Source organism: Scyliorhinus torazame, chromosome 10 (assembly GCF_047496885.1).
Source record: "Scyliorhinus torazame isolate Kashiwa2021f chromosome 10, sScyTor2.1, whole genome shotgun sequence".
Classification (NCBI taxonomy): Eukaryota; Metazoa; Chordata; class Chondrichthyes; order Carcharhiniformes; family Scyliorhinidae; genus Scyliorhinus; species Scyliorhinus torazame.
Genome location: NC_092716.1, coordinates 234,085,761 through 234,112,593, shown reverse-complemented (window position 1 = coordinate 234,112,593; position 26,833 = coordinate 234,085,761). Strand labels below are relative to the sequence as shown.

At 46.0% G+C, this 26,833-nt stretch overlaps 1 protein-coding gene across 3 annotated transcripts in view; it reads right to left on the bottom strand.

The window, feature by feature from the left end:
• Positions 1-3,568: 3,568 nt before the first annotated feature.
• LOC140384667 (SPRY domain-containing SOCS box protein 3) overlaps positions 3,569-26,833 on the bottom strand; it is a 42,462-nt gene continuing 19,197 nt past the window's right edge. For all 3 annotated transcript variants that reach the window (XM_072466592.1, XM_072466591.1, XM_072466593.1), the window contains 4 exons: positions 23,510-23,641; positions 14,510-14,700; positions 7,818-8,014; positions 3,569-6,314 (listed from right to left, as the gene is read on the bottom strand). In XM_072466592.1, coding sequence (XP_072322693.1) covers positions 7,820-8,014; positions 14,510-14,700; positions 23,510-23,641 — 518 coding nt within the window. In that variant the 3' untranslated portion in view covers positions 3,569-6,314; positions 7,818-7,819. The remainder of the gene's footprint in view (positions 6,315-7,817; positions 8,015-14,509; positions 14,701-23,509; positions 23,642-26,833) is intronic.

Genomic DNA, 26,833 nt, shown 5'->3' with positions numbered 1-26,833 from the left:
CTTGGTTTCCAGGTTGCGGCGTCTGCTGTAGAGCTGGTACACGAGGTGGTTGAGAAGTGTGAGAGAGGTGCGACGGCAGAGTCTCTCAGCATAGTTGTGTTATAGGTTGGCTTGAGTGGGTTTGTGATCTGTAGCCCTTTCAGGATCTCATCTGCTTTCTTGCATCTTTGTAGAAACTTAATGTCAGTGTCTATATAAGCAATCTTCTTGGAGATCCTCTCCACTTTGAGCCGGGTCCCAATTTGTATGTTTGAATCTACTTTCTATGATAACAGTGATTATTATATCTATTGTGTTATTTCACTCAGCTCTGCTGTTCTAGTTTGTGTATCCTAACCTCTTAACCAATAAATTTTCCAGCCTCACAATTCCATCCAGCCTCACTGTTTCCCAGTTTGGTGCTCAGGAAAATAAATTCTCTGATTTGTAATGGGAGGAGCAGGAGAAACAACAAGAAAATTGAAATCCTTCAGCAATGAAGATCAATTTCATTAGCAATCAGGTTATTTATGAAACCTGGAACAATGAGTGAGTAATCACAGTGTTTACATGACAGTTAGATTTCTCTGTGACACACAGAATGCCACCCAAATGTAGGTATCTACTTGAATAAACATCTTCACCTCGAATTTTCAAACCAGTGTTTCAAGGTATTTTTTTTCTTGTTCCACTCTAAGTAATAATTATAATTATTCCTATCTTCTTTCTTAGAAGAAGTTGTTTTATTGTATCTGGTATTTGCTTCAAAGCTGTAATGTTTCAGAGACATCTTTTCTCTGAGATTCCTAGAAGAACAATTTTTGCCCCCCCTGTCCTTTCAGACCCGTCAATTGCTGGCTCATCTGTTGGTAACTCCAGAAAGTTCTTTAGCGACAAGCCACGTTGACCCTTACTGTCGAAACGTTGGTCGAAATGTTCCGGGCTTTGACAATTCTCGGGCATCAGAATAATTTCCCAGTTCTGACTCTGCTCGAGTCCACTGTGCACCCTCCAACATGAAAGAATCATAGAGACTAGGAACAGGACTAGGCCATTCAGCCCTTCGAGCCTGCTCTGCCATTCATTATGATCATGACTGATCCTCTATCTCAATTCCCACTTTCTCCACATATCCTTTGATGCCATTAAAATCTTTTTAAAAATCTAACTCTTTCTTGAACACAGTAAGAATTCTTAAAACACCAGGTTAACGTCCAACAGGCTTGTTTTGAATCACTAGCTTCTTCAAGCGCTCCAAAAGCTAGTGATTCGAAACAAGCCTGTTGACTTTAACCTGGTGTTGTAAGACTTCTTACTGTGTTCACCCCAGTCCAACGCTGGCATCTCCACATCATTTCTTGAACACATTCAGTGACTTGTCCTCCACAACCTTCTGTGCTAGAGAATTCCACAGGTTCACTACCCTTTGAGTGAAGAAATGTTTCCTCACCTCAGTCCTAAATGGTCTACCCTGTATCCTGAGACTGTGTCTCCCAGTTCTAGATTCCCCAACCAGGGAAGACATATCTCCCTGAATCTAGTCTGACCAATCCCATTAGAATTTTAGACATTTAAGTCAGATATCCTCTCATCTTTCTAAACTCTAGTGAATACAGGCCCAGTCAAACCAATCTCTCCTCATAGGACAGTCCCTCCAACCTCTGTATTAGCCTCGTGAACCTCTGTTGCACTCCTATGGCAAGTATATCCGTTTTAGGTAAGAAGGTCAAAACTGCAGAAAATTCTCCAGGTGTGGTCTCACCAAGGCCCTGTACATTCCTACTTCTGAACTCAAATCTTCTAGCAATGGAAGGCCAACATACCATTTGCAACCTAATTGTTTGCTGCACCTGCCTCTCCACCTTCATTGACTGGTGTACAAGAACACCCAGATCCCTTTGTACATCCACACTTCCTAATATATCACCATTTAAATAATACTCTTCCTTTCTGTCTTTCACACCGCAAAATATAACTTCACATTTAGCCGCATTGCATTGCATCTGCCACGTGTTACCCCACTCGTTTTTTAAATTTGTTTACGAGATGTGGTGTTGAGCTACCTTCTTGGCTGCAATCCCTGAAGTGTAGGTACTCCCATGATGCTCTTAGAGAGGGAGTTACAGGATGTTGCCCCAGCGACTGTGAAGGAACGGCGATATATTTCCAAGTCAAGATGGTGAGTGACTTGGAGGGGAGCCTCTAGGTGGTGGGGTTCCCAGATAGCTGCTGCTCTTGTCCTTCTAGATGGCAGTGGTCGTGGGTTTGGAAGGTGCCGTCTGAGGATACTTGGTGAGTTACTGCAGTGCATCTTGTAGATGGTACACACAACTGCCACTGTTCGTCGGTGGTGGTGGAGGGTATGAATGTTTGTGTGAGGGGGAGCAATTAAGTGGGTTGCTTTGTCGTGGATGGTGTTATTGGAGCTGTACTCATCCAGCAATTGGAAAGTATTCCATTACACTCCTGACTTGTGCCTTGTAGATGGTGAACAGGCTTTGGGGTAGGGAGGTGAGCTACTCACCATAGGATTCCTAACGTTTGTCCTGCCCTGGTAGTCACAGTATTAATATGGCTAGTCCAGTTCAGTTTCTGGTCAATGGTAACCCCCAGGATGTTGATTGTGGGGGATTCAGTGATGGTAATGCCATTGAATGTCAAGTGGAGATGGTTAAATCCTCTCTTCTAGGATATGGTCATTGCCTGGCACTTGTGTGGCACGAATGTAACTTGCCACTTGTCAGCCCAGCCTGAATATTGTCCAGGTCTTGCTGCATTTGGACATGGACTGCTTCATTATCTGAGAAGTCATGAATGGTGCCGAACATTGTGCAGTCATCAGCAAACATCCCCACATCTGACCTTATGATGGAAGGAAGGTAATTGATGAAGCAGCTTTTTTAAAATTTGTTCATGGGACATTGGCATTGCAGGCTGTGCCAGCATTTATTGCCCATCCCTAATTGCCCTTGAGTGTCAACCACATTGCTGTGGGTCTGGAGTCACATGTAGGTCAGACCGGGTAAGAATGGCAGATTTCCCTCCCTAACGGACATGAGTGAACCAGATGTTTTTTTTTCCAACAATGGTTTCATGGTCATCATCAGTGGCCATATTTGGCTTAAAATCATAGAATGGCTACAGCTCAGCAGGCGGGCACCGAGCCCGTCTCCATGCTTCCCACTGCCACTCAGTGGGTAGACATTGCTGCTCGGTGCCACCTTCAATAAAAAAGCGCACAGGGGAGTGGGAATGCGGAATGCAGGTCAGATTTTCTTCGTTCAGAATTTGTTTCCAACTTTTGTTTCATATCTCTGCAACAAATCAGATTGGGAACACATCTCAAGGTGAACTACAGACATAAACTCAATTTGTCACAGCAGACAAAGCTGATAGTAATTTTACTGTTTATAATTTTAAAATAGTAAGTACTCAGCTTCTGTCTGCTTCCTATAAATATGACATAACTTTTTTAATTCGTCCATGGGATGTGGGCGTTGCTGGTTGGGTCAGCATTTTGGAGTCAACCACTTTGTCTTCACAATACAAACATACATAAAGTTTAAAACATGCACACTGAGAGGAATTAACTGAGGTTTAATGTTTGTGTCTTTAACTATATTCTTTTAAACATTATGATTACATACAAAAATATATCATTTAGTGATTGAAACAATAAATATCAAAAAGGCAAAAGTTAGAGTTAATTAAGATCAAGCCTGAACTTAGTGCCATTTCAAATGTTTCTGCTTGATTGGACTGACAAGTAAAAGTGTTAATATTCATTCTATTTATGCAGAATAAACTCGCGGGATTGTGCATTATACCCAGGTCTTAATTGGTTATGTTTTTATTTATTTAGCGAACGCAAAGTCCAAAGCCAAGCAGTTTCTTATGGTCCTGCTGTGTTGAGTGCAGATAGGCCTCCACTGAGCCTGTGAATTGGACTATGATGTGGTGCATAGTTTGCACTCTCCCACTGGCACATAGAGGACTGGCAATAATGCCCAATCTGTGGAAGTTGGCCAGTGCCAAATTTGTTGAGGGTGGACCACTCTTCCCTTGGAAGGTTGCAACCAGGCAGCTATTGGGTTGAGACCAGGACCAGGTATCTGTTTGTCATGTCCAATGATTCCCATTCATTTGTCCAGGTTGAATTAACATTGAAATATTAATTGGGTGGGATGATTTTTCCAGGTCAGCTTTCTTGGGGGTAATACCTTGAATGTGCTGAATAGATCAACATGAAGTCACAGGGGAGGGGTGGCCGCATTGTAAACTTTTCCCATCATTTTATAGTTTGTTGCAAGTTGGATATGTGGAGGAGTGTTATTTGCCAGGACAGGTGTTGAGTATAGTGTTTCCGTAATGATACTCAGAGTCGCATTCTGCTGGGCGATAGTAGCGTTCAGCTGGGTGTCAGCTCAGTGTGTGTGTGATGATCTTTTTCTTTTAATTTAGCATACCCAATTCATTTCTTTTTCCAATTAAGGAGCAATTTAGCGTGGCCAATTCACCTAACCTGCACATCTTTGGGTTGTGGGGGCGAAACCCACGCAAACATGGGGAGAATGTGCAAACTCCACACGGACAGTGTACCAAAGCCGGGATTGAACCTGGGACGTTGGTGCCATGAGGCAGCAGGGCTAACCCACTGCGCCATCGGTGTGATGATCTTGACCAAACAGGGGTGCAGTATTCTGCTACAGAGTATGAGAATGCGGGTGCTGAGGTTTGGAGGGTGGTGCACCCCATGTCGAGGCGACTAGTTTGGCAATTGAGTTGTTCCTGGACTTGACCTTGGCTGCAGTTGTTTTTAGCTGTTCTCGGAAGGTCATTGTCCTATCTAAGGTCACTCTGAGGTACGTTGGAGTTTTATGGTGCTTTATTTTGTCGGCATTCATTTGGATGTTAAGTTCTTTATTGGTTGTTGCATTGTAACGATGGAATGAGCTGGGTAGTTTTTGTAGGGCTTGGCTGGAGTCGCCACGTGTTGCAGTACTGTTCAAGTTTTGGCAAGTCCTTGTTGAGGGTCCGATTCAAGATGTCGAAGCTGGGGGCTTGAGTTACAAGGCAGATGTTGTTGGCACACATGAATTTTCAGGCGGTAGTTTTTGGAAGATCACTTGTGTACAAGCTGAATAGGATTGGGCCTAGAACTGAGCCTTGGGGAGTCCACTGGTTTGTCTTTTCGCCTCTCCAAGGTGAACTTTGAACCTTTGATTGTTCAAAAGTATTCCAATGCTTTTAGTCACACTGTGGGGAGATCCAGTGAGAGGTTCAGGAGGCAGCCAGTGTGCAAAACGTGCCGTAGGCAGCTGTGAGACCGAGGAACACAGCACCTGCCTTTTTTTTGTTTTTCTGAAAGCCGTTTTCAACGTAACTGGAAAGGGTCAGTTCCTGTTCGCCTGTGCTGCAGTGCTTTTGGAAGCCAGCTTGGTCAATGCTAAGGACTTCTTCTACGATTGGGGATGAGGCGTACAAGGATCTAATATGGGACCTATAGGAGGTAGATTGGATGATAGCTAGTTTCAAGTATGGGGTCTTTTCCGGGTTTTGGTATGGCAATAACTTTGGCTGTCCCCCATTTCTTTGGAATGGTGTCGGAATTTAAAACAGGGCCAGCCAGACAAGGGCTTGGGGGGCCCCGGTGTTTCATAAATTCTGGTGCAATACTGTCATATCCTTCCCACACTTCAAACCCTGTAGGGTTATGTTAGGTCATGTTAGAATTCAGAATTCTAACAGGGAATAGCTTTAATTTTACTTGGTTCTCCCGATAAATGCATAAAGAATATCGATAAACCATAAAATATTGAACGACTGGTCCCCATTGAATTTGCTCCTTGAGTTAGCGTTTCTGTGGTTGCTTGGGTATTCCTTAAAACATTGAGGAGTTTGAATCCCAGATTCTACCTTTCACTTAAGTCCTTCCATTCCTGTACTTAGAATCTTCAATATTCCTTGGATATTATGAAATATTAAGTATCCTAGCATCTTATCGTGTCGATTGTTCAATACTAAATAATTGTTAATCTGTCAGTCACTGCAAATTGTAAATCTCTCCATTATCTTTGGTTCATCTTGAAAAAAGACAGTACACTGAAGTCCAATATTTATAAATATTTTGCAGTCGGCTACAAAACAATGGCACTTGCCACTGGCCTCGAAGAAAGTTGCCCGCAGAGGTCTAACGATTCTACAACACAGCTTTCACGTTACTCAACCCTAATTTGAATCTGCTGCCCAAGTCAATTCCAGGCGTCCTGTAGCATTGATGTCAACAAGCAGGACAAGTAGCCAATCATATTGAAGAATCCTCAGAGACAGAAAACCTGGAATTGAAAAGCACTGATTATCCTTCACTTTTTACAAAATTCATAGACAGTGATATAAAGTGTGAGACACTCTCATTTGATGCTACAATATCAAACGGAAGTTTAAAAGATGTCATGCTAAAAAAGCAATGGATTTATCAAAATATTTGTTGTTTGACATTTCACAATTGTAAAATTAATTGTCCAGAACCAGAGAGGTTGGTCAGGAGTAGTTATGACAAACTATGTGGTTAAAAATCCAGTTACATTTCCTTCATAAGTGTAGCTTTTTGGGAGCTAACAGCAAGACTGGAGTGTAAAATAGGCAGTTCTTGTCAGTTCACTGATTTTTAATGATTGGTGCCTGAAGGGATTGACTCACAGGTTGGGATTTTCCAGTCCCGCCTAGAGTCAATGGACATTTGAATGCCTCCAAATTTTCCATTACCGCCCGTGGCGGTTCCTGTCACGGGCAGGACTGGAACATCCTGACTTTAATGTCTGTCTGAAATCACAGAATCATGGAATTTACAGTGCAGAAGGAGGCCATTTGGCCCATCGAGTCTGCACCGGCTCTTGGAAAGAGCACCCTACCCAAGCCCATACCACCCTATCCCCATAACCCAGTAACCCCACTCAGCCAACACTAAGGGCAATTTTGGACACTAAGGGCAATTTAGCACGGCCAATCCACCTACCCTGCACATCTTTGGACTGTGGGAGGAAACCGGAGCACCCGGAGGAAACCCACGCAGACACGGGGAGAACGTGCAGACTCCACACAGACAGTGACCCAAGCCGGGAATCGAACCTGGGACCCTGGAGCTGTGAAGCAATTGTGCTAACCACTGTGCTACCGTGCTGCCCTCAATAGATTAAGCAAGCCACTCAGTTCAAGGGCAATTGGGGATGAGCAACAAATGCTGACCTTGCGAACAATACCCACATCCCATGAAAGAATAATGGGAAAAAAAACTATCTGCAACCGTTAACATGTGTCGGTGCCAGCCATTGCTGTCACAGGTTAATAATTACGAACACAAGCAGTTTTGACAATTATTACCACTTATATAATAATAATCTTCATTATTGTCACAAGTAGGCTTACATTAACACTGCAACAAAGTTACTGTGAAAAGCCCCTAGTCGCCACATTCCGGCGCCTGTTCGGGTACACGGAGGGAGAATTCAGAATTCTCAGCTGGTACGGGAATTGAACCCGTGCTGCTGGCCTCGTTCTGCATCACAAACCAGCTGTCTAGCCCACTGAGCTAAACCACTCACTTCAAAGAGTTTGTACTCTCAGCCACACACCAAGTTTAAACCCTTTCAAATATTTAGACAATGATCTTGCTGTTTTGTGAAGGGCCACATGACCAACTTCACAATTGCTGGAAACTTAATTTTTTTTCTCTGTGTCCAGAAACAGCGACAGGGAAACATTAAATCTGCAGGAAGCCAGTTTGTGGAACAAGAAAACATTTGTCACTAAAAATGATTGCATCCTAGCCCTGTGCTTACTTTCAGAATTCCTTAAGTTGTCCTCTGATGAATTCAGGCAGCGGCAGTGTGTCGATGTGGGCTTTGTCTTCGAGGTGCTGTAGGACTGTGTGCAAACACTGTTCCTGCAATGAGGCGAACCGACAGCTTCTTACCCCGAGTTGGAGTTCTGTTTCTGCGGCTGTGGAACTGGTCATGGGATACAGGGGCATCCCAATCTATGGGGATTCAAATGAAACTAGAATCCAGTTACACACAACAGTCAAGTAATTTAAAAAAGTTGCAGCATTGTAATCTACAGTTTCAAAAAACAAAAAGATTTAAACGTGTAACAGCAATATCCCTGAGTGGCTGCAGGACATTCTTCTGGGGGAGGGTGAACAGCCAGAGGCCATGGTTCTTAGATAGGCAGGGGAGTGGGGTCCTGCAATTAGAATTTACGGAACTAAATAGAAAATTAGCCAACAGCACCCCAAATGTAGTCATCTCTGGATTACTCACAGTGCCACATGCAAGTGAATACAGTAATAGGGGAAGGACGCATGGCTGGAAAGATGGTGCGGAAGGGAGGGATTTGAATTCCTGGGACAGGCTCTGGGGGGGGGGGGGGGAGATGACACCTGGACAGGTTGCACCAAAACAGAGAAAGGACTGAGTTCCTTGCAGGGTGTTTTGCTAATGCTAATGGGAGGGCTTTAAACTAATTCGGCAGTGATGTGGGGACCAAGAGGGAATATCAGGAATACCAGGGTGTACAAAATACTGGAATGGACAGAAAGCATTCCTATCGAAAATAGTAAGTCAGTAAGATACAAAAAAATGACGGCAAAATCACGGTTTCTGATGCAATGTGTGTGAATGCACAGAGTATAGTGAATAAGATTGAGGAGTTACAGTCACAGATTGCATTGTGGAAATATAATGTGGCGATAACAGAGACCTGGCCCACGGAAGGGCAAGACTGGGTGCTAAATAATCCTGGGTACAAGATGTGGTGAATGTATTATATTAATAATCCACCATTTGTGTCTGTGCTATGCTGTTGCCCTTGTGGGCTCCACCTATGGGCCACTGTATGGCATTATCCATAAGGTAACATGTTGGGGCATGCATGGGCTCCGCTCATGGCTCCTCCCCTTGAAGGGAGGTATAAAGAGCAGTCGACCTGTAGGCGGCTCTCAGTGTTAGATCAGTCGCAGGCAGACACTGTTCTAGTTGATTAAAGCCACAGTTTATTTCTACTCTTGCCTCGAGTGAATTGATGGTCACATCACAAGATAGGAAAGGAAGGGGGAGAGGTGGCAGCATTGGTTAAGGAGAGCATTGCCATGCTGGATAAAGAGAACGTCCCAGAGTGTTCGAGGACAGAATCTATTTGGCTAGAGCTAAGGAACAAAAAAGATATCAATTACATTCCTCAGTGTGATCTATAGACCACTAACTTTAGGAAGGATGCAGAGGAACAAATCTGCAGTTATAATGGGGGACTTTAATTTCCCGAATGTGGACTGGCACAGTGGTAGCGTAAAGGGTGGAGAGGGACAAAGATTCCTAGATTGTGTTTTGGAAAGTTTTCTATAGCAGTATGTGTCCAGTCCAACAGAAAGGACGCACTGCTGGACCTGGTTCTTAGAAATGAGGAGGGCCAAGTGTCAGTGAGGGAATATTTAGGAGACTGTGATCATTGTAGTGTAATGTTTAGGATGATGGTAGAAAAGGAAAATGGGCAACTGTCATGTTCGAGCCGTGAAAGATAAAACTATGTATATATTTACCAGCTGGACTAATTTATAAAGTTATTCTTTTGTACTTTTTCTAAATGAACATTGGACAAAATGGTTCAACTGGTCACCTGATGCCTTGCAGCAGTTTCAAAGTAACATTGACCACAGGGATGGTGAGTCTGATCCAGCCAACTTCGAACAAAGGAAAACCTTTGCATGTCTTAATCTCCCATAATGGTATTCAATACAGTGACACAACAGACTTGTGAGAAAATTTATAGCTCATGGAATAAAAGGGCCAGTAGCAAGAGGGATACAAAAATTAGTTGAGTAATGAGAAGCAGAGTAACGGTTAATGGATATTTTTCAGGCTGGAGGAAGGCTTGTAATAGAGTTCCTCAGTGGTCGGTACAGGCACCCTTGCTTTTCTTGATACGTGTTAATGATATAGATCTTGGTGTGCCGGGGACAATTTCAAAGTCTGCAGATGACACAAAACTTGGAGCTATTGTAAACTGTGAAGAGGGCAGTTTAGAACTTCAAAAGGACATAGACAAGTTGCTGGAGTGGGTAGATAGTTGACAACTGAAGTTCATTGCAGAGAAGTGTGAGGCGATGCATTTTGGTAGGAAGAACTAAGGGGTACAATTCTTAAAGGGGGTGCAGGAGCAGAAGCACCTGGGTGTAATTGTGTATAGACCATTGAAGCTGGCAGGACAGGTGGAGAGAGCAGTTAATAAAGCATATAGTACTCTGGGCTTTATTAATAGGGGCACAGAACACAAGAACAAGGAGGTTATTACTAAACTTATACACTAGTTAGACCTCAGTTGGAGTATTGTGTACAGTTCTGGGTGCCACACTATAGGAAGGATGTGAATGCATTGGAGATAGTGCAGAAGAGGTTTACAAAAATGGCCCCAGGGATGAGGAACTTCAGTTATGAGGTAAAATTGGAAAGGTTGGGAAAACCCAGCAGGTCTGGCAGCACTGTGGAGAGAGAAACAGAGTTAATGTTTTGAGCCCCTCTGATGCTTCTTCAGAACTCTGGAGGCAGGTTCAATCAAGACATTGAAGAGGGCATTTGAATGGAAACAATGTGCAGGGGTATGAGGAAAAGGCAGGAGAATGCCACTAACTCACAATGCTCATTTGGAGAGCCAGTGCAGACTCAATGGACCAAATGGCCTCCTTCTTCACCGTAACATTTCTGCACAGTAACAAATCTCAGCACTCTTCAGGGACTTTTTAAATCACCATTTTATGTTAAACAGAGAGGGGCCATTTTGCTAGTCTAAGACCTGGAGTGATTTGCTTTCTAAGCTTACAATCTTCAACCTGATGAAGTTTCATTAGCTTATGTGTAATTTTTATTATCATCAATGTGAGGGATATTAACCCTGAGAAATAAACGGTCTGTATCCCATCAACATAAAGCTTTTCCAAATCACAGTCAAATGCAGCTTAAAATATTCAACAATGTGTCTCAAACCTCAATTCTACTTGAAGAATACTCCTCACAATTCCATTGTGGGATTTCATTGTGGGGTATGGTGTAGGGGGTACCGAATTGGCATGGATTGAACATTGCCTAGCTACCGTACCGGCCTCCCCGAACAGGCACCGGAATGTGGCGACAAGGGGCTTTTCACAGTAACTTCATTGAAGCCTACGTGTGACAAGGTATTATTATTATAACAGGAAGCGGAGAGTTGCATAAATTGTTTTTTGTGGTTGTGCAGAATGTGACAAGTGGTATGCCACAGAGATCGGCGCTGGGACGTCAACCTTTTACAATTTATATAAATGACTTGGATGAAGGCACTGAAGATATATTTGCAAAAGTTGCTGGCGACATGAAGATAGGTAGGAAAGTAAATTGTGAGGAGGACATAATGAGGCTACAAACGGACATAGATGGGTTAAGTGAGTGGGTAGAAGTCTGGTAAATGGAGTAAAATATGGGCAAATGGCGTATAATGTGGGCAAATGTGAAATGGTATATTTTGGCAGGAAAAATAAAAAAGCACATTATCTAAATGAGAGATTGCAGAGCTCTGGGATTCAGAGGGATCTGAGTGTCCTAGTGCATGAATCACAAAAGGCGAGTATGCAGGTACAGAAAGTAATCAGAAAGATAATAGAATGCTATTATTTATTGTGAGGGGAATTCAATATAAAAGGGAGATTATGAGTGGGATCGGCTGTTCTCACCGGCGGGAAATTCCGATCCCACGCCGGCGCATGGCTTTCCCGGCGCCGAGGGGTGCAGTCACCAGGAAACCCTTGCCGGAAAACACACGGCGGGGCGGTTGGCAAATCCCGCCCAATATGTTTCAGTTGTACAGGACATTGGTGTGAACACATCTGGAGTACAGTATTGGTCACCTTATACAGAAGGATATAAATGCACTGGAAGCAGTTCAGCGGAGGTTTACAAAACTAATATCTGGAATAGGTGGGTTGCCTTATGAGAAGAAGTTGGACAGGCTAGGCTTATTTTCACTGGAGTTTAGAACAGTAAGAGGCAGCTTGATTGAAACCTTATGATCTTGAGGGATCTAGACAAGGTGGATGTGGGAAGGATACTTCCTTTTGTGGAATAATTTGGAACTGGAAGCCATATTAAAAATAAAGGCCGGGATTCTCCGAAAATGGGGCTATGTCCTCACGCCTGCCGGAAAACAGGCGCGAATCATGGGATTCTCCAACTTCAAGAGGGATAGCAGGGCCCCAGTGTGCGCCGCGCAGCTCCTGCTGTAGATACGGGGCCATGCATTTCCAGCTGCGGGTCCACGCATGCGCGTGGTGGCCGTTTTCGCGGCGGTCCCCGTGCAACATGCCGGAGCCACACAGTGGGCCAGCGCGTAAGAAGATAGCCCCCCCCCCGGATCGCGCACGCCCGCCGATCGGTAGCCCCCGATCACGGGCCTGGCAGTCGTGGTGGCCCCCACGAAGGTCTGATCCCACTGCCCCCCACCAGGACGGCCACCGCAGCCACGAGTCTGAGCTCCCGCCGGGTGAAACCATACGGGAATCATGCCGGCGGAACTTGGCGGGAACTCGGTTGGTCGACCACGGAGAATCGCCGCGGGGGCCTCTTTCAACAGACCCCGACCGGTGCCACGTCGACTGCGCGCGCGACTCGCGGAGAATCGCGTCCCGGCTTTGGTTCCGATCGCGGGTCTGACCCCATTCTCCGTCCCCGCGCCAAGCACGATTCCAGCGCGGAGGCTCGGAGAATCCCGGCCAAAGAGCCGCTCAGATGAGGGCCAGAATTTTACATCAAAGTTTGGGAACGTGCCCGACTTGTAAGTACATGAAATCGTGCAAAACATGCGTACTATATTTTGGTTGGCAGGTGTGTGCAGGAGTCAGAATCGCACCCACCAGCAATCAAGAAACCTTTCAAAATGAGTTAAACACCACTTGACTGGAATATTACGTTGCCCATCTGTCTTTATGGATGGTGGGTGGGCCGATTGGCGAGGCGGCTTTTACGTTTTAGCTACAACTTCGGTTCCTGGGCGGGAAAAATCAGGGCTCAAATAAAATTAACAAGTGTGTTTGGGGAAAGGTATGATTGTGCTACCTGGCACAGTTTTCACCACAATATTTTTTTTTCACGGGTCTGCAGCTCCCTGAGATAACTCCGCAGTGGCTGTCCCTGCCCCCCTCCCGCGGGAGCATACTGGAAATGATAGGCTGACCCTCTTTTTCTTGGCGCCCTCCCTCTTCCCACCCTCCACGGCGGTGCTCAGCCTTTCACTGTGGAGGTTTCACGCTGGCTGGCCGTTAATTGGCCAGCCAGTCAGGCTGAAATTGCTCTCTGGGCCGCCCACAAGCAGCTCCGAGCCTGCTGAGTGCGTGCACCTGACAGATGACAAATTCAGGCCGAGTAGAATATTGCTTTCTCTCAGAGGGTCATGAATCTTTGGAACTCTCTTTCCTCAAAGGGCAGAGTGGAAGCGGAGTCTTTGGGCGGAGTTTTCCGGCCGCGTCCGCCCGGCGACCGGAGAATCCCGCCTGAGGTCAATGGACATCTCCATTGTCCGCGTCTCGCCCGTGGCGTTCTTATAGTGGGCGGGACGGAAGAATCCTGCCCTTTGAATATTTTTTTCATAGAATTTACAGTGCAGAAGGAGGCCATTCGGCCCATCGAGTCTGCACCGGCTCTTGGAAAGAGCACCCTATCCAAGGTCAACACCTCCACCCTATCCCCATAACTCAGTAACCCCACCCGACACTAAGGGCAATTTTAGACACTAAGGGCAATTTATCATGGCCAATCCATCTAACCTGCATATCTTTGGACTGTGGGAGGAAACCGGAGCACCCGGAGGAAACCCACGCGCACACGGGAAGGATGTGCAGACTCCGCACAGACAGTGGCCCAAGCCGGAATCGAACCTGGTACCCTGGAGCTGTGAAGCAATTGTGCTATCCACAATGCTACCGTGCTGCCCTAGGCAAAGCTAAATAGATTCCTGACTTACAAAGACGTGAAGATTGTCAGGGGGTAGGCAGGAATGTGGGGTCGAGGTTATAATAAGGTCAGCCATGATCCTATTGAATGACGGTGCAGGCTCAAGGGGCCGAGTAGCCCACTCCTGTTCCTAATTTGCATATTTGTATGTTTCAATTTCCCATTTTTGCTGCTCTCACTGAGGCCATTGTTGATACACCAACTATAAACGGAATCAATTGCCCAGTTTGTCCACCATGGGCTCTCACTGCAACAGAAAGAGAATTTCATCCCATTGGTTTAGACTGGCGTCAATTTGCAGAGATGAAAGGACAATTTAAGCATTCACTGCGCTACTTCATTTACTGAGATACTTCATTTATCATCAGTGCAGTGAAGGATATTGCAGGTGACCAGCATAAGAAAAATAATTTCGTTGAAAGAAAACATATTTCATTATCCGTCACTTTTTCTCACAAGGTGATAAATGGCACATATTCTCTGCAGCTGTCAGTATTAATTACCTTATTGAGGCCAGTGAACGCCACACCCAAATTGTGTCCATTCTTATAAAAGGCCATTGTCCCATCGTACAGATTTAAATCGACTCCTATGATTGTGGCTTTGTCGTAAAAGGGTTCAGTATACCGCTTGCTTCGTCCACCGTGCCAGATTGTCCCTTTGTAGGACAAACCCCAGCTTTCAGAGTCCATTCCTGCGGAAAGGATGAGGTTAGAGAACTGCCCAATCCCCCAAAACACTGTGCTGGATCTGATTGAATCAGATGACAAATAGTCCGCCCACTTTTGATGCAACATTATTCCAAATTTGAACATTTATTAAGAAAGACTAAAAATCTAAAAGAAACACCTGAGCAGTCACATTCAGAGCTGGAGTCATATATCCTGAGACAAACCTCGCACATTTTTATACTGAATGAATGTAGTAAGATTAGCTGCATGGGAACTGCTAATCTGTATAAATTGCCCAAGACAATGAAGATACTAGTTCTGAACAGATAACATGGCCGGGAGTCTTCGACCTGGCGCCGGGTCGGAGAATCCTCGAGGGGGGGGGAGGGCCCTGACGCTGGCTTCCCCATTCTCCGGCGCCATTTTTCGTGTGCTGGCGGGATCGCCGCCACGCCGTTTGGGGGCCATTGACAGCGACCCCCCTGGCGATTCTCCGGGCCCCAATTGGCCGAGTGGCCGACAAGTTTGGCCTAGTCCCGCCAGCGTGGATTACTCACTTCCCACCCGGCGGGGCCTGCAAGGTGAGTGGGCGGGGGGATCCGATCCCGGGGGTGGGGGCCCCACGGTGGCCTGGGCCGCGATCGGGGCCTACCGATCGGCGGGCGGGCGGATTCCGTGGGGGTCTACTTTACTCCGTGCCGGGCCCCTGTAGGGCTCCACCATGTTGCCCGGGGGCCAGCGCGGAGAAGGGAACCTCCGCGCATTCGCGGAAATACGCTTCCGTGCATGCATGGAAATATGCCGGCCATTCCGCACATGCATGGAAATACGCCGGCCGTTCTGCGCGTACGCGGAAATACGCCAGCCGTTCCGCGCATGCGTGGACTCGCGCGGGCCATTCCCCATCGGCTGGAGTGCGGGGACGACTCCGGCGGCAACCTAGCCCCCTAGAAAGGTGAGAATTCCTCACTTTCGGGGGCCATTGACGCTGGAGTCGTTGCCGCAGGTTTTCACGTCGGCGTGGGGACATAGCCCCATTTTTAGAGAATCCCGCCCCATATCTCTCAGTTCAATTTCCAAAGAGAACCATTCAGACCAGGAAATTAATAATAATATAAAATCGCTTATTGTCACAAGTAGGCTTCAATGAAGTTACTGTGAAAAGCCCCTAGTTGCCACATTCTGGTACCTGTTCGGGAAGGCCAGTACGGGAATTGAACCCACGCTGCTGGCATTGTTCTGCTTTACAGGCCAGCTGTTTAGCTCTCTGTGCTAAACCAGCTCCTTTGTTTATTGTTTATGTCCAAAATATTCAATCAAGAAGAAACGGTTTGACATGAAACTTAAAGGAATTATATTCCCATTAAAAATGAGAAATTTGCAGTGTCAGAAAGGGACACAGCTAAAAGAGAAACATGTGTCTGTTGAACAAATTCACATTGTTTTATTAAATTCAGAGACACGTGCAGCAAACCACCCAGTAGATGCAGGAGGGGTGAACTGACCCCACAGTATGGCCTCGTCCATGAGTTCCTTCACTGCCACTGGGTCAAAATCTTGGAACTTCCTGCCTAACAGCACTGTGGATGTACCTACACCACATGGACTACAGCAGTCCAAGAAGGTAGCTCACCACCACCTCAAGCTCAATTAGAGGTAGGCAAGAATAATATAATAATCTTTATAGGTGTCACAAGTAGGCTGACATTAACACTGCAATGAAGTTACTGTGAAAATCCCCTAGTCACCACACTCCGTCACCTGCTCATGTACGCAGAATTCAGAATGTCCAATTCACTTAACAGCACGTCTTTCGGGACTTGTGGGAGGAAACCGGAGCACCAGAGGAAATCCACACAGGCACGGGGAGAATGTGCAGACTCTGCACAGTGACCCAAGCGGGAATCGAAACTGGGACCCTGGCACTGTGAAGCAAAAGTGCTACCCACCGTGCCGCCCAGACTAGGCAAATACTTGCCTAGCCAGTGATGCCCTCAGCCTCATGAAAAAATATAAATAAAGGCTGTGATAAGCGATGGGTAGGTGAGCTGACCTCGGTTCCGGGTATTTAATCACTCCAGGTAAGCAGGGAAGGGGATGAGGGCTTTGAAAGGGACAAAGAGCAGCTGCCTGAAACATTATTAACGGGCAGCACGGTAGCATGGTGGTTAGCACAATTGCTTCACAGCTCCAGGGTCCCGGGTTCAATTCCGGCTTGGGTCACTGTCTGTGTGGAGTCTGCACATCCTCCCTGTGTGTGCGTGGGTTTCCTCCGGGTGCTCCGGTTTCCTCCCACAGCCCAAAGATGTGCGGGTTAGGTGGAGTGGCCATGATAAATTGCCCTTAGTGTCCAAAATTGCCCTTAGTGTTGGGTGGGGTTACTGGATTATGGGGATAGGGTGGAGGTGTTGATCTTGGGTTGGGTGCTCTTTCCAAGAGCCGGTGCAGACTCGATGGGCCGAATGGCCTCCTTCTGCACTGTAAATTCTATGATTCTATGATAATCATGGGGATCCTTATGTTGATGATAGACCCTCGACCTCTGACAGTGACACTAATGCTTCATAAAGCCCCAATGACAGAGGCCGCCCTATGTGGCCTCCCCCCACACCCCCACCATATGCTGAGCACCTCCAGGGCTCAAACACCCAGAGACCACCCAATGTGGCATTTACCATATTCGCACCATATGCCGGGTTCCTCCAGGTACCCAGAGGCTGCCCACTGTGGTCATCTCATGTACTGGAGACTAGCCTGTCTCCACAGGAACCAAACCCTAACCATAGACCCCAGGAGAGAAGAATATGGGTACATCCAGAAACATTTGAATGAATCCACCTCGCAGCACTTGGGGCCTATTATCTGTTTTGTTTTTGCTGAATAGCAATGGTCCAGATGTTTATAAAAAGTTAAATTTCTTTGACGAGACAACTGTGAGGTGATGCATTCTGGAGGGTCAAATCTCGGTACGAATTATACTGTAAATGGCAGAACCCTTAGGAACATTAACATACAGAGGGATCTGGGCGTGCAGGTCCCTAAAAGTGGCAACGCAGATGGCCCAAGTGATTAAGAAGGCACATGGCATTCTTGCCTTCATCAGCCGGGGCATTGAGTATAAGAGTTTGGAAATCATGTTGAAGCTGTATAGAACCTTAGTTACGCCGCTTTTGGAATATTGCGTGCAGTTCTGGTCAGCACATTATCAGAAGGACGTGGAAGCTTTATAGGGAGTGCAAAGAAGATTCACCAGGATGTTGCCTGGTCTCACGAGTGTTGGCTAAGTGGAAAGGTTGAATAAACTAGGATTGTTTTCGCTGGAAAGAAGGAGGGTAAGGGGTGACCTGATAGAGGTCTACAAATGCTCTAAAGGTCTACAGGTCTTCTATGTTCTATACATATGGACGATAAGGGAATAGTGTAGATGGGCTTTAGAGTGGTTTCACCGGTCGGCGCAACATCGAGGGCCGAAGGGCCTGTACTGTGCTGTAATGTTCTATGTTCTAAAATTATGAGAGGCATAGACAGGGTGGATAGTCAGAGGCTTTTTCCAAGGGTGGAAGTTTCAATTACATGGGGGAACAGGTTCAAGGTGAGAGGGAGAAAGTTTAAGGGAGATGTGCAGGGTAGGTTTTTCACACAAAGAATGGTGGGTGCCTGGAACGTGCTGCCAGAGGATGTGGTGGAAGCAGGCACATTAGCAACATTTAAGAGGGATCTGGATGGATACATGAATAGGGAGGGAATAAAATAAAGAAATAATCATTTTATTGTCACAAGTAGGCTTACATTAACACTGCAATGAAGTACTGTGAAAAACCCCGAGTCGCCACATTCCGGCGCCTGTTCGGTTACACAGAGGGAGAATTCAGAATTCTCAGCCGGTATGGGAATTGAACCCGCGCTGCTGGCCTTGTTCTGCATCACAAACCAGCTGTCTAGTCCACTGAGCTAAACCAGCCCTAAATCAGACTGAGTACGGGCAGAAGGTTTTTTCATGATTGGCACGGGCTTGGAGGGCCGAAGGGCCTGTTCCTGTGCTGTACTTTTTTTTGTTCTTTATTCTTTGAGAAGAGATGAGTTAGGGGGCCCAAGGGGAGGGTGAGAGTGGATGAGGGTGGGTGTGATTGTGTGTGTAGGAGATAATGGGAGAGGGTGAGGGACTGTGTGATTGGGTGAGGGTGAGAGTGGATCAGTGTGAGAGTGGATGAGGGTGAGATTGGGAGAGGATGAGAGTAGATGAGGGTGAGGGTGAGTGAGGCTGAGAGGGGGTGAGGGTCAGAGTGGTTGTGTGTGTAGATGAGAATGGGAGAGGATGAGAGACATTGGAAGTGGGTGAGGGTGGATGGGAGTGAGAGTGGGTGAGGGTGAGAGGGTGTGTGGGTGAGGGTAAGAGTGGTTGTGTGTGTAGGTGAGAGTGGGAGAGGGTGCGAGACTGAGAGTAGATGAGGGTGCGAGTGGATGAGGGTGAGAGTGGGTATGGGGTGAGAGATACCACCACATATGTGAGACCCTTTGATGTGGAGTATTACAAGGTCCCGAAGATGTTTCCAGGCATTTGAACCTCATTTTTAGAAAGACCATGGTCTGTTCAATGGTCGTCCTTATTGTCACATGGCAGCAGTTGTACATCGCCTCTGCCTCAGTGTTGGAGTGCCACACAGGTGGAAGCAGCCATGTCTTTAGTATGTAGCCCTTGTCACCCAGGATCCATCCACAAAGACAATTGGGTGGCACCTGAACTGCCTCAGGATGTATGAATCATGGCAGTTTCCTGGGCACTGTGCAATAGGCTGGATAATTGGTTTGACTTAATCACACAGAACCGCCAGGAGCCTTTGTAAACAGCCAGGGCCTTCAGATGTTACAAAATCATCTAATCCCTATAAGTGTTGAGGGAGACCATTCGGCCCACCGAGTCTGCATCGACCTTCTGAAACAGCACCCGACCTAGCCCCATTCCCCTGCCCTATCCCCGTAAGCCCATTAAACATTGTGCATGGGGGGCACAGTGATTCGCACTGCTGCCTCACAGTATTCCGGCCTTGGGTAACTGTGGAGTTTGCACGTTCTCCCCATGTTTGTGTGGGTTTCCTCCAGGTGCTCCAGTTTCCTCCCACAGTCCAAAGAGGTGCAGGTTATAGAGTCATAGATGTTTACAGCATGGAAACAGGCCCTCCGGCCAGCTGGCCCATGCCGCCCAGTTTCTATCACTAAGCTAGTCCCACTTGCCTGCATTTGGCCCATATCCCTCTATACCCACCCTGCCCATGTAACTGTCTAAAGGAAAAAATTGTAACCGGCTCTACCACTGCCTCTGGCAGCCCGTTCCAGATGCTCACAACCCTCTGTGTGCAGAAAGTTACCCTCTGGTCTTTTTTGTATCTCTCTCCTCTCACCTCAAACCTATGCCCTCTAGTTCTAGACTCCTCTACCTTTGGGAAAAGATGTTGACTATCTACCTTATCGATGCTCCTCATTATTTTGTAGACCTCTATAAGATCACCCCTAAGCCTCCTACGCTCCAGAGAAAAAAGTCCCAATCTATCCAGTCTCTCCTTATAACTCAGACCATCAAGTCCTGGTAGCATCCTCGTAAATCTCTTCTGCATTCTTTCTTGTTTAATATCCTTCCTATAATAGGGTGACCAGAACTGAACACAGTATTCCATGTGTGGTCTTATCAATGTCCTGTACAGCTTCAACAAGACGTCCCAACTCCTGTATTAAATATTCTGACCAGGTTAGATGGATTGGCCATGCTAAAATTACCCCCTAATGTCAAGGGGTGCGCAGGTTTGGTGGGATTATGGGGATAGAGCAGGGGAGTGTACCTAGGTAGGGTGCTCTTTCAGAGGGTTGGTGCAGACTCAATGTGCCGAATAGCCTCTTCAGCACCGTAGGGATTCTATAACATCTGAAACCTCTGGCTGTTGACAAAGACTCCGGATTGCTCTGAGGGAACCAGATTTGTGCCATTAATTGCCCCTGCCTCTGAAGGAGTCTAGTGATGGCCTTGAATCCTATCACCTGACTGATCCAAACATTGAGAAACATTTTTGTATTTTAAGGATAAAGGGGGGTCTGTAGATGTGGTGTACTTGGATTTCCAAAAGACATTCAATGATGTGCCACATTAAAGGTTATTTCACAAAATAAGAGTTTGTAGTGTGGCGGGTAACATATTAGCATGGATAGATGTGGCTAGCTAACAAGAAACAGAGAGTTATTTGGGTCATTTTCAGGTTGGCAGGATGTAAGAGTGGAGTGCCACAGGGATCAATGTCTGGATGTGAGGTGGAGGAAGATTTAGTTGAGGCATTCAGTAGGGCATTAGATGATCATTTGAATAGAATCATTGTGCAGGGGTATGGGGGAAAGGCAAGGGAAAGGCACTAAGACATGGGGCGGGATTCTCCACTCCCGCGCCGAAGTGGTCGTGAACGTCGTCGAGGTTCACGACGGTGCAAAACGGCCCCGGTCCCGACTGATTCAGGCCCTGACAATGGGCCAGGATCAGGGCCGCGTCATCTACACGCGCCAAGCCTTGTCGCCTGCGTAAAAGCGGCGCCGCATAGATGACGCGGCCAGCGCCGCATAATGGGCGTCATCCGCGCATGCGCGGGTTGGCCGGCACCAACCCGCGCATGCGTGGTTGCCGTCCTCTCTAAGTCCGCCCCGCAAGAAGATGGCGCACAGATCTTGCGGAGCCACGGAAGATTGGGAGTGGAGAATCGCGCCCATGATGCTTTTTTGGAGAGCCAGTACAGACACAATAGGCCATGTGGCCACCTTTTGCAGCATAACAATTCTGTGATTCACTTAAGCTGGAACATGAATGAAATGAAAATAATCAGCAATAGCTGAGCTAAAGCATTTGGGGACCGAGTGTGGGCCAGCAGGATAATTCAAACAGAATCATTAGCGATTACAGTTTTGCCTATATTTGTATTGAGATTTTTCTGTTTAAATAGCATTAGAAAAGGAAAAAGAAATTGCTTCATATAAATGTTAAGAAAGTCAGAGCACCATCATATTTGTGTGTAATCCGTACAATCTCCCACATTAACTGTTATAGACTGACAGACTTAAAAATGCCTGAGATAATAACTTATTTTTATTCATGATGTATGATCTTTATTTCAATTTCTCAAATTGGTAAACTGACCATGGACTCACATGAATAATAGAATCATTGAATTCCTACTGTGCAGAAGGAGGCCATTTGGTCCATCGAGTCTGCACCGGCCCTCTGAAAGAGCAACTTAACTAGACCCAATCCCCCACCCTATCCCCGTAACCCAAACAGGCAGTTTAGCATGACCAATCCAACTACCCTGCATCTTTGGACTGTGGGAGGAAACCGGAGCACCCAGAGGAAACCCACCCAGACACGGGGAGACAGTGCAAACTCCACACAGGCAGTGACCCAAGGCCGGAATTGAACCCGGGTCTCTGGCGCTGTGCGGCAGCAGTGCTAACCACTGTACCACCATGCAAACGGGAGGAACTTAGATCAAGATCACCAGAGAAAAAGCACCAGGAAAACAAATGGGATCTGCATCCTGAGAATGTAAAATAAGTGGATGCAAAGACAGTGGATGCATCGATGGTGATCTTCCAAAATTGCTTAGATTCTGGAAAGGTCTCAGCGGATTAGAAAACCACAAATGTAACACCTCCATTCAAGAAAGGAGGGAGACAGAAAGCAGGAAACTGTGGTCCAGTCAGCCTAATGCCTAATAATAGGTGGGGTTACTGGGTAACGGGGATAGGTTGGAAGTGTGGGCTTAAGTGGGGTGCTCAATCCAAGGGCCAGTGCAGACTTGATGGGCCGAATGGCCTCCTTCTGCACTGTAAATTCTATGATTCTGTGATGTCAGTCGTTTAGAAAATGGTCTTGTGAGGAAATCCAGCATCAAGAGACAAAGTTTAAAAATAAGGGGTCTTCTGTTTAAGATTGAGCTGTGGAGGAATTTTCTGCTCTCAGCGGGTCGTCAGTCTTTGGAATTCTCTTCCCCAGAGAGCAATGGAATATTCAATATATTTAATGGACCATTAAACATATTCAAGGCTAAGTTAGATTCTTGATCAACAAGGGAGCCAGGGGTTATGGGGGACAGGCGAGAAGGTGGAGATAAATCCACAGTCAGAACAGACTTGAGGTTATCAAATGACAGAGCAGGCTGGAGGGGCTGAATTGCCTATTCCTGCTTCTCTTCCTTATGATCCTATGATTGTCCTAAAGAGATAGAAAGGGATGGACTGCAACCTAACCTGTGGAAGGAGGACTCTGTGAACATAATGTGGCGATGTCGGCGTTGGACTGGGTGAGCACAGAAAGAAGTCTTACAAAACCAGGTTAAAGTCCAACAGATTTATTTGGAATCACGAGCTTTCGGAGCGTAGTTCATTCATCAGGTGTGTCACCAGATGAAGGAGTTACACTCTGAAAGTTCATGATTCCAAAAAAACCTGTTGGACTTTAACCTGGTGTTGTAAGGCTTCTTACTATGTTAACATATAATAAGCTGCCCAGACCAGCACTTAAGGACTGTAATATGCTGATGTAATATCCCGCATGGGACCTATGCAGTGGGACTGCTTGTCTTTTCTGTGGTCCTCGGGATGCACAAGAACTCCACTAGAGGCGAGAGAACTCTAATTACCCATTGTATAAAAGGTCGGCCTGTGAGGCACAGACCAGAAAGAGAGGAACCCAGTAGAGAGATGCCAGGCAGTCTATATACCTATTGTAAATAAATCTAGTTTGTTACTTTACTCGGTGTGGACTCCCATGTTCTTATTAAAGCTGACACCATTCTTACTTACCCAGCAAGTTTACAAATGTGTAATTGCCAAGATGAAGACATGCTTGCTCAGTCCCTGCACCCACCATGACAGATGTACCATATGGAGGTTCAAGAAATTTCACTTCCCAATAGTGTACCCCATGGGCAAACCCTGTAATGATGAATGAAAAGGTGGATTTACTAAATATATTTTCAATTGCTCAATATGTTAAATATCTGATTCCAAACAATGTTCAGGGCCACATTAATGTTACTTCGCGTCCAAACATTTTGAGATAACAGTACATTGTTTTGTGTCCTTTTCGTTTCCCATGTCTTCACCAGAGTATTTTCTCAAGAAACAGATAAAACGTGAAATTGCTGTTGGAAATATTGGTGAACAAATGTGACTGGATTCAGACAATAATCTCATATGTGCTATTTTAATTGAGTTTATTTTAAACAATTTGATTTAGCTGCTGCAACACAAAATGGTGAAATATTGTGCTCACATATTAAACTTTTGTCAGTTAATATTATCAGCATCCACATTTGGGCAGAGAGTAGATTAAAAATTAGCAATATTAATGAGTGGTTTTATATATGTTTTTATGGTTGAAATAACTAAGATGGAAAGCAGCTGAAATGACAGAGAGAATACAATATAAAATGAAGTGGAAGTGCTGGAATAATGGTTGCACAATGGTTGGAGAGAATTACAAAAATGAAACTTGGGAGGGTGCATGCAAAACGTTATCAGGTGAGTCATGTTAAAAAGACAAGCCTTAAAGGCTTTGTGTCTGAATGAGCGGAGCATTCACGATAAAGTGGATAAATTCATTGCACAAATAGATGTAACGGGTATGATTATAGTTGGGATTTCGGAAATATGGCTGCAGGGTGGCCATGGATATGAATTGAGAATAAACACTCCAGGGGTGTTCAGTATTTAGGAAGAACAGACAAAATGGAAATGGCAGTGGGGTTATATTGCTGGTTAAAGAGGAAATTAACGCAATAGTGAGGAAGGATATTAGCTCTGATGACATTGAATCTGTATGGGTACGGTAGCACAGTGGTTAGCACTGTTGCTTCACAGCGCCAGGGTCCCAGGTTCGATTCCAGCTTGGGTCACTGTCTGTGCGGCGTCTGCACGGTCTCCCTGTGTCTGCGTGGATTTCCTCCGGTTTCCTCCCACAAGTCCCGAAAGACCTGCTGTTAGGTGAATTGGACATTCTGAATTCTCCCTCTGTGTACTCGAACAGGCGCTGGAATGTGGCGACTCGGGGCTTTTCACAGTCACTTCATTGCAGTGTTAATGTAAGCATACTTGTGACAATAATAAAGATTATATTATATATATTATAGCAGAGTTGATTAGGGGGAACCAGTAGATGTGGCTTATTTGGCTTTCGGCAAAGTCGCATATCAGAAATTAGTGTGTAACATTAAAGCGCATTAGGATTGGTGACAGTGTATTGAGATGGATAGAAAACTGGTCGGCAGACAGAAACAAAGAGTAGGAACAAACAGGCCTTTTCCAAATGGCAGGCACTGACGAGTGGAGTGCTGCAGGGATCAGTGCTTGGACCCCAGATATTCACAATATAAATGATTTAGATGGGGAACTAAATGTAATGTCTCCGAATTTCAGATGATGCAAAGCTGGGTGGGAGGGTGAGCTGTGAGGAGGATGCAGAAATGCTTGTGTGATTTGGACAAGTTGAGTCAGTGGGTAAATGAATGGAAGATTCTGTATAATGTGGATAAATGTGAGGTTATCAACTTGGCTGCAGAAACAGGAAGGTACATTATGATATGTATGTCAAACATTGAGAGGCAGGAATGTGCAACGAGATCTGGGTGTCCTTGTACACCAGTCGCTGAAAGTAAGCATGCAGGTGCAGCAGGTGGTGAAGAAGCCTGTGGTAGCTCGAGACATACACTGGAGGCTTACAGTAGTTAACAAAGGGGTTTATTGATGAAAGACAAAGGCAGTTAAGTAACAGGCATGAAACACAATGGACGGGATTAACCGACCAACCCGCCGCGTGTTTTCAGCAGCGGAGGTGTCCCGCCAGCGGGATTTAGCGATCCCGGCATTGTCAACGGGATTTTCCGGTTACTGCATTCCCTTGCACGTAACCGGGAACCCGTGTGTGGCGCAGGAGCAGAATATCCTGCCGGCGTGGACGGCCGGTAGATAGCACCCAATATAACATGTCTTTACACATGTCATCTCCGGTGACCACGCAGCCAGGGGTCCTGTTCCAGGGCCCTGCGCAAACTCTCTATTATCCGGGGTTCTGGTTAGGCGGGGTTACAGGGATGGGGTGGGGGAGTGGACCAAGGTAGGGTGCTCTTTCAGAGGGTCGGTGCAGAGTTGATGGGCCGAATGACCTCCTTCTGCACAGTAGGAATTCTATGATTCTTCTGTGATTCTATACTGCATTGTCTAGATTGTGTTTGTTGTCCATGTTATCTGTGAAACATTCAAGTCCTAATAATAAATGTAATGTGGCTGAATTCCAAAGCAGTAAGCGATTGCAATGGCAGCAGAACAAAAACTTCAGAATCACTTTAGGTGTAATTGCAACTTTTATCGCTGGTTGATAAACAGGTCGTAAGGAATCAGGCTCCAGTTTTACACTCTTTCCACTTTCTTTTCCAATAATATAAAATGGGTGGCCAATTCGCGATTGTCCCTCTTTTTGCATGAATTATGTTATGACACTATTAATGGGGGCTGGTTTAGTTCAATTGGCTGGACAGCAGGTTCATGATGCAGAGCAAGGCCAGAGGCGCGGGTTCAATTCCCGTACCGGCTGAGGTTATTCATGAAGGCTCAACCTTGCCCCTCGCTTGAGGTGTGGTGACCCTCAGGTTAAATCAGCACAAGTCAACTCTCCCCCTCAAAGGGGCAGCCTATGGTCATCTGTGACTATGGTGACTTTACTTTAGTACTTCTGGCATGAGACATCCAGTCAGAAATGCCGAGGTACAAATTGGCTGATGGCGTTGAGATTTGGTATATCGCTGAAGCCATGACGAGTGAACTGAGATTCCTCGCCCTCTTCTTTCCCTTCCTTCTCGATTTCTGTCAGGAAAACTAGTCGCACTCCAGTTGCTAGTGGACAAGAATCCACAGCACAAAATTACTGCCAATTTGCTACCAGATTGAGGCAACAATTGATTTTCCTTTCACTGACCACAGGATGATGGGGCACAAATCAGGACTGTGTCAGTGAAACAAAATGATTGGGTCCACATACCATAACATTACAGCATGAAAGCCACCAGAAGATGGATACAAACTAAGGCCGTCGATACATTAGAAAATGTGTTGATGTGAGACACTTGATCA